At 38.6% G+C, this 10235-nt stretch overlaps 2 protein-coding genes across 2 annotated transcripts in view; one reads left to right on the forward strand and one right to left on the reverse strand.

Moving 5' to 3' along the window:
• LOC144957521 (protein misato homolog 1-like) overlaps window positions 1-10235 on the reverse strand; it is a 158717-nt gene that overhangs the window by 2962 nt on the left and 145520 nt on the right. The window lies entirely within an intron of this gene.
• Window positions 3-6565, forward strand: LOC144958202 (protein misato homolog 1-like). Its single transcript, XM_078890010.1, has 5 exons — window positions 3-11; window positions 2522-2674; window positions 4343-4474; window positions 5192-5373; window positions 6550-6565. The coding sequence occupies exons 1-5, from the start codon at window positions 3-5 to the stop codon at window positions 6563-6565; spliced, it is 492 nt and encodes a 163-aa protein (XP_078746136.1).

Raw genomic sequence — 10235 nt, forward strand, 5'->3', positions numbered from 1 at the left:
GAATGATAATGGTGAGAGATTTGCAAATTTCTGTGCATTCAACAGTTTGGTGATTGGAGGATCAGTGTTCCCCCATAAAGGATCCACAAAGCAACTTGGGTCTCACCAGATGGTGTGACAGAGAATCAGATTGATCATTTTTGTATCTCTCGTAGATTCAGACGTTCATTGGAAGATGTGACAGTGCGGAGAGGGGCAGATGTTGGATCAGACCACCACCTGCTATTGGCAAAGCTTAAGCTCCGACTCAGAAAACACGGGGCCAGATCACATACAAGAAGAAAATTCGAGGTGAATGCACTTGATGGGAAAAGAATGAGGAATTCAAACTACAATTGAGTAATAGATTCCAACCTCTTACTGAGCTCGAGGAGGACATAGATGTAGAGTCACATTGGGCAAAGATCAAGGAAGTTTACATAACAACTTGCCACGAGGTATTGGGGGTAAAGAAATCGGAACATAAAGAATGGATAAGTCCAACCACCTTGGACCTTATTGAAAAGAGGAGAACAAGGAAGGAACAAGTGAATGCAAGCCGAACAAGGGCTTCAAGACTGGATGCACAAGAGCAGTATCGAGCCATAGCTAAGGAAGTCAAAAGATCTGTGAAGAAAGACAAGGAAGCATTCATGAACAGACTTGCAGAGAAAGCAGAAGCAGCAGCGACTGGAGGACACATGAGGATCCTTTATCAAACTACCAAGACACTTGCTGGAAAATATGGGAAACCAGAGGTACCAGTCAAAAACAAAGATGGGAAAACTATTTTTGGAAAAGAGGCTCAATCTGAACGATGGAGGGAACATTTCAACTGCCTTCTGAACAGACCACCACCAGACAACCAGCCAGAAATTTTGCCTGCAAGGAATGAGCTACCAATTAGCTGTGATCCACCATCGATAGCAGAGATTGTGGGTGCCATTAACAAGATGAAAAGGGGGAAAGCTGCTGGACCAGACCAGATTCCACCGGAGGCTCTAAAAGTTGATGCGGAAAGAAATGCTGAGGCCCTGCACCCACTATTTGAGAGAATCTGGAATGACGGGATATTCCCAAAGGATTGGAAGGAAGGACATCTTATCAAGCTTCCAAAGAAAGGGGACCTCAGTAATTGTAATAATTATCGAGGCATCACTCTTCTTTCTATCCCAGGAAAGGTTTTCAACCGTATTATTTTAGAGAGAATTAAGAATGCAACAGATGCTAAACTGCGGGACGAACAGGCAGGTTTTCGGAAAAACCGTTCAACCACCGACCAGATTGCCTCTCTGCGAGTCATAGTGGAACAGTCTATAGAATGGAACTCTCCTCTTATTGTCAACTTTCTGGATTACGAGAAGGCTTTCGACAGTATTGACAGAGCAACATTGTGGAAAATTCTGGCACATTATGGACTCCCGGAAAAGATAGTAAACCTCATTAAGGAAATGTATGAAGGATCAAGTTGCAGGGTTGTACATGAAGATCAGCTGACTGACAGCTTTGAAATTAAGACTGGTGTCAAGCAGGGATGCTTGCTCTCTCCATTCCTGTTCATCCTTGCCATTGATTGGCTAATGAAGGAAACCTCCAAAGGGAGAAGAAATGGGATACAGTGGACCCCCTGGACACAGTTGGATGATCTGGATTTTGCAGATGATCTGGCTCTTTTGTCCCACACCCAGGATCAGATGCAAGCAAAAACCACAATTATAAACAGCCTCTCGGAATCAATTGGTCTAAGAATACACCCTGTAAAGTCAAAGGTCTTGAGGATAGGTACGCGTCAAAGGGAGCAGATCAAAGTAAAAGATCAGGAACTCGAAGATATAGACACTTTCTGCTATCTCGGAAGTATAATTGACAAGGATGGAGGCACGGAAGCAGAGGTGAAAGCACGAATAGGAAAGGCACAGGCTGCATTCACATCTTTGAACAGAGTTTGGAGAACTAAAGATATCTCCCTTCAACTAAAGCTAAGACTTTTCAACTCAAACGTGAAGTCTGTCCTACTGTATGGATGTGAAACTTGGAACGCATCACAGGCATGTATAAGGAGGGTACAGATTTTTGTAAACAGGTGCATGCGTAAGCTACTCAGAATAAAATGGATGGATAGAATAAAAAATGAAGAAGTATGGAAAAGAACACAGCAGAAACCAGTAGGAGAGGATATAGGAAGAAGACGATGGAGGTGGATTGGACACACGCTTAGAAAGAATGACTCAACTATAACAAAGAAAGTATTGGACTGGAACCCTCAGGGCAGAAGATCAAGGGGAAGGCCACGAGGAACATGGAGAAGAATTAAAGAAGCTGATATACAGAGAAGTGGTAAGACCTGGAATGAGATAAAAAAGTTGGCTCAGGATAGAGAAGGATGGAAACTGTTTGTCTGTGGCCTATACCCTGACCCAGGGTGAAAAAGGCAATGATGATGATGAATGATTACTGATTATTTATTGTCATCTATTGATTGAATCCATTTTGATTATTAACACCTTTATTGAATTATTTTTTTTAAAATGTATCCGTCTAGACCCCTAGAGAGAGGTCTTGTCGAATCATCAATAGTGCCCTCGGTCTACAGGCTTGCACTCGATACAACTCACTTCATCTACCTCTCTCCATGGCATCAACTCTGTGGCGGAGCATTGGGCCTCCAGTCACATTCCCATATCTACACTATCAAGTAATGATTGAATAATCTCTCTCTCTCCCTCTCTCCTTTTCTCTCTCTCTCTCTCACTCTCTCTCTCTCTCTCTCTCTCTTTCTCCTCTTTCTCTCTCTCTCTCTCTCTCTCTCTCTCTCTCTCTCTCTCTCTCTCTCTCTCTCTCTATCTCTGTTTCTCCCTCTCTCTCTCCCTCTATCTATCTCTGTTTCTCCCTCTCTCTCTCTTTCTCTCTCCTCTCTCTCTCTCTCTCTCTCTCATATCTCTCTCTCTCCCTCTCTCACTCTCTCCTCTCTCTCTCCATCTATCTCTATCTCTCTCCTTCTCTCTCTCTCTCTCTCTCTCTCTCTCTCTCTCTCTCTCTCCTTCTCTCTCTCTGTTTCTCCCTCTATCTCTCTTCTCTCTGTTTTCCCTCTATCTCTCTCCTGTCTATCTCTCATCTCTCTCTCTCTCTCTCTCTCTCTCTCTCTCTCTCTCTCTCTCTCTCTCTCTATCTCTCTCTTGTTATCTCTGTGGAGGTCAGATTATTATGATTTTAAAAAAAGTAATATTGAAAGCTTCTTGACCGTGAAAATTTGAAAAATGTGTAATCCATTTGAAGAGGAAAGACTTAATCCGCCCTCCCGGTCTTTATAAGAAAAGCTTCTTGGCTTTTTTTTTTCAACAATGGTTATCCATGACCCTTAACAATTTTGTAAAAATATTGCTATTATTTTATCCCTATCCAAAGGAGAAAAAAAATAGGCTAAAAGAAGATAGGATGATCTGAGGACAAAAAATAAACATAAGTATGCATATTAATTTTGCATGGGTGCTAAATTACTGGCATTTTTAAAAACCTAGTATGACATCTTTCCAATATGTCCGTTTACATATTCTCTCTTTTATAAACGTTGTTTCATTCACATTGGTAAGTATAATTTTTAAATTTTGATTGTGATTATTGTGCAGTCTTTTTGTATGAGCTATACGGTAGAGTCACGCTCTCCCCGGCCAGGCGGAGTTGTCGTACGAGTAAGGCTGCGGGTTTGAACCCCCATCGCTGCCACGAACATTTTTATTCTCTATTGTCTTCTGGCACTTTCCTTCTCACTTCATTTCTTGTTGTTATCAACATAAGTGCCTCTTCCACTCACTTTTCTGAATTACATATACAAGGTTGCCAATTTTCCGTATATTTACAGAATTCCGTACGTTATAAGCCCTCAGTATGTTGTCCAATCACCTGCTAAACGAAAAAAGAATAAAAATAGTAAGGACATAATGTCTTTAATGTCTTTTTAGTGAAGTTCTGCAATCAGGAAGGGGTTGGTCAATGTGTTCGAAATAAAAGTTCAGTAAATTTTTGCCTCCTGAATTGGCAACCCTGCATGATATAGATAGAACGAAGATGACGTCACTCAAGCCTTTGTTATTGTATTTTGCCATCTGCGTTTGTGAGTGATTCTCACTAAACTGTATCAGCCAAACTATAAATGTTCAAGGTTACACACAGTTTTGTGTGTTGGTCCGTTATACTTCCGGATGGCAATGTTATGACCTTCTTAGCCAAGCGCATACTATCTATAGTGAGTTGTTAGAATTTTTTTTTGCAAAGAAAAAAAAAAAGAAAACAAATTGAGAATTCATTTATTAATAATCATGGATTCATCCACACGCTAAAACATCTTGTTTCCATTCCATTCCAGGCGAGTCTAGACTACCACACCAGCGCTATCCTTGCCACAGCTTTGGACACGTTTACAATGCCATACAGAAAGGTGGAAAATCCTTTCAAGATATGTGATATCGCATCTGCTTTCGGTTGCTTTGGAAGAAAGGTCAGTTTAAGTGAAGTAGTAGTTTTTCATGCAATTAATTTTTGAATTAAATTTTTATTTTTTTATATAAAGATAAAAATCTTGACTCCATTTCAGTTCTGGATAATATATTTGGTTATAACGTTTTTTAAAATCATAATTGAAATAGATAATTGATGTAATATTTCTTTAAAGAATGACTGTTAAACTATTGCTGTGAGAACGAGTTTCCTTCAATTTCATGTCATGTCTCTTTTAAAATTCAATAATAATGATAATAATAATAATAATAATAATAATAATACTAATAATAATAATAATAATAATAATAATAATAATAATAATAATAATAATAATAATAGTAATAATATTAATAATAATAATAATAATAATAATAATAATAATAATAATAATAATAATAATAATAATAATAATAATAATAATAATTTAATAATAATAATAATAATAATAATAATAATAATAATAATAATAATAATAATAATAATAATAATAATAAATAAAAATGATAATAATAATGGGTCCTGGGTTCGAGTCTTTGGAAAATGCTCTTTACTCACATTCTCTCACCGTACTCAGGTGTAAAATGTGCACCTGACCGTTAACAGCGTTGTCTGTGTTGCTGTTGGCCAGAGACCCCTTGTAAAGCGCTTTGAGCACATTTAGTGGATATTGTTATATAAAAGCTCTTTTTAAAAAATAAATGCCCATTAATCCTAGGTGACCGCTTTGAATGCCAGTGTCCCTCTACCCATCTCCCATCACACATCCTTTGCCGACTACCTCTTGGCCCTCGAAAGTCGTGACCCTTGGACATCCTTGACCCCCCATGTGAAATGTGTCAACTCCCCAACCTTTCAGTCATGTGTTGTGAGGGGCTTGCCTACCAATCATATGACCAGGTTTGTAGTTGATATTTTAAAAAAATAATTTTTTCTTCATCAGTCCCAGATTTTCCTTAACTTTCTTCTCCTTACCAACTATAGGAAAATTGTCATATTTGGTACGAAACAACCAACATTTTTCTCATTCTTATTTGTTTTGTACATCACAAATTATTAAAATTTTAAACATTTTTTGTTATAGTTATAAAAATTTTAACACTGTGTTGTGTAGCTCGTTTTGCGGAATAAATTATGTTATAGCATAGACTTACTACTTTTGTATTTCCGTGAAAAATTTTGTTTGTTTGTGTTGGTTGGTTTTTAAGTAAGTAGTCGTTCAGAGCTATTAGGTCCATGAAGCCGGAGTTATCCCGGTTTCTATAGCGTGAAACAGACAATAGCAATTGCTTGCTATCGTTTGGATAGGAGACTAGTCTATTTCAAATTACTTTCTGCCAAGTCAAATAGACTCAGCTACCCATTCACTGCTGGGTGGACAGGGGGGTCAGAAAAATAAATCTCAACTGCACTCTGGATCGATCTTGGTCCCTTTGTGTGTAAAGCAAGTGCTCTACCAACTGAACTACTGGGACTCCCGGTTGGGTTTTAAATTCCCGGAAAAATCTTTAAAATGGGCGGTAAGAAGAGAATTAAAATAAATATTACAAATCTATTTCATTTTGGACAATGCCAGAAAATGTCACATTATAATGCCATCAGGCTTAGTGTCAATAAAAGACTTGGGAATAAGGCCATGTCTCAATAAAAAAAAAACTATGAACACTTGTTGAACAATGTAGGAATATCGCTCACCACCAAATATGAAAACAAAATCAGTGCTGTTCAAAACAAAGAGGTTAGAGTCTTTGTTTTTCTGATGAGAAACAGGAAGCTTTGCTTGGCAGCATTCTTGAAATGGTTGATCTGACGGTGGTTGATGGAATTAAAAAAAAAAATTTACCTTGATTAAAATTTGCAGTTTAGAGGGATTAATTTTGATATTCGATTCATTGGGATGAGACCACCCAATTCCTATATAACTACATTTTTAAATCTAATAAATCAATCTTGATAACTATTACTAATGAAGCAAAAGCTAAAGATGCTATTTTAGCAGATTTTTAGATAATACACATTTTTAGCTTTTACAGAAAGGCTGGCTATTTTTTCATTAAAAATTTTTTTGTTTTAAAGAAAGGCAGGCTTCTAATAGTTCTCTTAGAAATCGCAAAAGAAATTTACATGCAAAAAGCTTACATAATTGTGCGGCTATGTGGTCTTGTGGTATGACACTCGATTTTGGATCGGAAGGTCCTGGGTACGAGCCTCGCTCGGCGCATAGTTGAGTCCTTGGAGAAGACTCTTTACTCACATTCTCTCACCGTACTCAGGTGTAAAGTGAGTACCTGGCCGTTGACAGCGATGTCTCAGTCGGAAAAAATTGTAATATCGCCTAACAGGCGTCATATTCCGTCCTACGTGTTAAATGTTGCTGTTGACCAGGGACCCCTTGTAAAGCGCTTTGAGCACGTTAGTGGATATTGCGCTATATAAAAGCTCATTTTAAATTATTATTATTTTTTATTTTTTCAAAGTACTTTACAAGGGTTCCCTATCCAACAGCAACAAGTAACATATATGATGAGACATCAGACCTGTAAGGCATTGTTACAGTCTTTTGGTGGGATAGAGACAACCCTGTTATAGGCAGGTACTCATTTTACACCTGAGTAACACGAGAGAATGTGAGTATAGAGTCTTTTCCAAGGTCTTAACTTTGCGCAGAGCAGGAATTAAACCTGGGGCCTACAGGTCTAGTGGCAAGTGTCATACAGTGATACCAAAACTCCGGTTTCACCTGAAAAAAATTCGGACTGAAGCAAAAAATTCTGGGTTACGGGTAACTTCCATCAAATTCCGATGAGGTTAAATTGTTCCAAGGATACCCCCCCCCCCCCCCCCTTTCCAGTCACTACTACTACAACCACCATCACCACATCATCAATACCACTACTAATACAACCACCACCACCACATCATCTTCATTACCACTACTACTACAACCACCACCACCGCATCATCATCACTACAGTGGGCAGGGAGGTCTATACTTTGTCTTCTATCCCCCTATGTCTGTTTTCCAACATGCTTTCTGTCTTTGTCTTTGAATGAGATTACTTGGTTTTGTCCTGGCCCTGGCCGGATACCCTGGCTGGGAGGGAAACAGTCAAATGTATAGTTAGTTTTGGGAGATGATATTTTTTTTCCTTGTAAATCATCTCTCTGTTATGCACTGTATTATGTATTATATATATTTTATTTGTAAACATTTGAGTGTATTCCTCTTAGTGGGGACCTGTGCCTGTGTCTGGATGAGACTTTTAGGTGATCTCAGACTAAGTACTTTGATAGTGTGCTCTTGGAGTCTACATCTGTTCCCTATTTGAACCAATTCCCCTTTGTCTTCACCTTTTCTTGGGTGCTTTAATTGTAATTCTAGAACTTTTTACTATCCCATTTTCTTCCTTTTTACTGGCGCTGATATGACCTTAATGTGTTGCAAGCGCCGTAAAACCCTTAAAAACATAAAACAAACATCATCACTACCACTACTACTACAACCACCAGCATCACCACTGCTTCTAATTCAACCACAACCACCACCACATCATTTTCATTACCACTACTACTATAACCACCACCACCACATCATCATCACTACTACTACAACCATCATTATCACTACCATTACCACCACATCATCATCACTACTACTACAACCATCATCATCACTGCCATACCACCACATCATCACTACTACTACAACCATCATTATCACTACCATTACCACCACATCATCATCACTACTACTACTACAACCATCATTATCACTACCATTACCACCACATCATCACTACCATTACCACCACATCATCATCACTACCACTACTATCAGGGTTCCCGCGGCCTCCTACAATTCAAGGACTTCTTGACAACTTGATTTTGATACTGCTGAGAGAAGCTCCTAGAAAACTCATTGAAATTCATTTTAGGAGAAAACTTGAAAATTCCTTTTCCTCCCCTCCTCCTCCTCCTCCTCATCATCATCATTATCATTATCATCACCATTAGTACTACCACCATTACAACAACCACTTCATCGTCACTACCACCACGACTACAACCTCATCACCATCCCTACTATAACTACTACAACCACCATCACATCACCATCTCCACACCACTGCTACAACAACCACGATCACATCACCATCCGATACTACTACTACTACTACTACTACTACTACTACATACTACTACTACTACTACTACTACTACTACTACTACTACTACTTCTACTACTACTACTACTATACTACTACTACTACTACTACTACTACTACTACTACTACTACTACTACTACTACTACTACTACTACTACTACTACTACTACTACTACTACTACTACTACTACTACTACTACTACTACTACTACTACTACTACTACTACTACTACTACTACTAACTACTACTACTATACTACTACTACTACTACTACTACTACTACTACTACTACTACTACTACTACTACTACTACTACTACTACTACTACTACTACTACTACTACTATACTACTACTACTACTACTACTACTACTACTACTACTACTACTACTACTACTACTACTACTACTACTACTACTACTACTACTACTACTACTACTACTACTACTACTACTACTACTACTACTACTACTACTACTACTACTACTACTACTAACTACTACTACTACTACTACTACTACATCATCATCTATCATACCTACACTACTACTACTAACAACCACACACATCACCATCCTACCACCACAACTTACAAAACTAACACATCACCATCCCTACCACCACATACAACACAACACATCCATTCCTACCACAACTACAACCACAACATCATCAATTCCACCACATACATATCACCACCTGCCATACTATTACACCACCACAATGCCACCCCTACAAACCACCAATACTACTGCAACCAGTGTTGCAAGCGCTGAAAAAAACCTTCAAACAAATTTAGCTCAAATCTCTCTCTCTCTCTCTCTCTCTCTCCTCTCTCTCTCTCTCTCTCTCTCTCTCTCTCTCTCTCTCTCTCTCTCTCTCTCTCTCTCTCTCTCTCTCTCTCTCTCTCTCTCTCTCTCTCTCTCTCTCTCTCTCTCTCTCTCTCTCTCTCTCTCTCTCTCTCTCTTTTTTTTTTTTTTTTTCTTTCACAAAAACACACACATACACACCCACCCACGCAAATCAATAATTACGCTCTTTGGATTAATTTTCATGTTCGCCTTCGCCAATAATAGCTCATCACAATTACTTTGACCTCAAACTTTAGCCTCGTTAATTTTTAATGTCCTGTTTCTCTACTTATCACTACATGCACTTTGAGCACTCCCTCTCTCAAACACACACACACACACACACTACAACCACCACCACCACCACATCTTCACTACCACGACTACTTCAACCACCACCACTACATCATTATCATTACCACTACTACTACAACTACCCACACCACATCATCACTACTACTACAACCACTGCCACTACTACAACCACAACCACCACCACCACCACCACCACATCATCATCACTACCACAACTACTACAACAGCCATTATCATATCGTCATCATCACTACTGTTACTACTACTACTACTACTACTACTACTACTACTACTACTACTACTAGTACTACTACTACTACTACTACTACTACTACTACTACTACAACCAACACCACATCCTCACTACCACCATTACTACAATCACTACCATAAGGTTTTGGAGCTTTACTTCATTTGAAATAAGGAAAC

This window comes from Berghia stephanieae, chromosome 12, assembly GCF_034508935.2.
Source record: "Berghia stephanieae isolate SIO BIC M18660-M18661 chromosome 12, UCSD_Bste_1.3, whole genome shotgun sequence".
NCBI lineage: Eukaryota > Metazoa > Mollusca > Gastropoda > Nudibranchia > Aeolidiidae > Berghia > Berghia stephanieae.

Bases quoted from the DNA above. Each gene is read 5' to 3' on its own strand.
- LOC144958202 (XM_078890010.1), top strand. The intron at 2,675-4,342 runs GTAATGATTGAA...ATTCCATTCCAG, and splicing joins TCCCATATCTACACTATCAA to GCGAGTCTAGACTACCACAC. The intron at 4,475-5,191 runs GTCAGTTTAAGT...CATTAATCCTAG, and splicing joins TCGGTTGCTTTGGAAGAAAG to GTGACCGCTTTGAATGCCAG.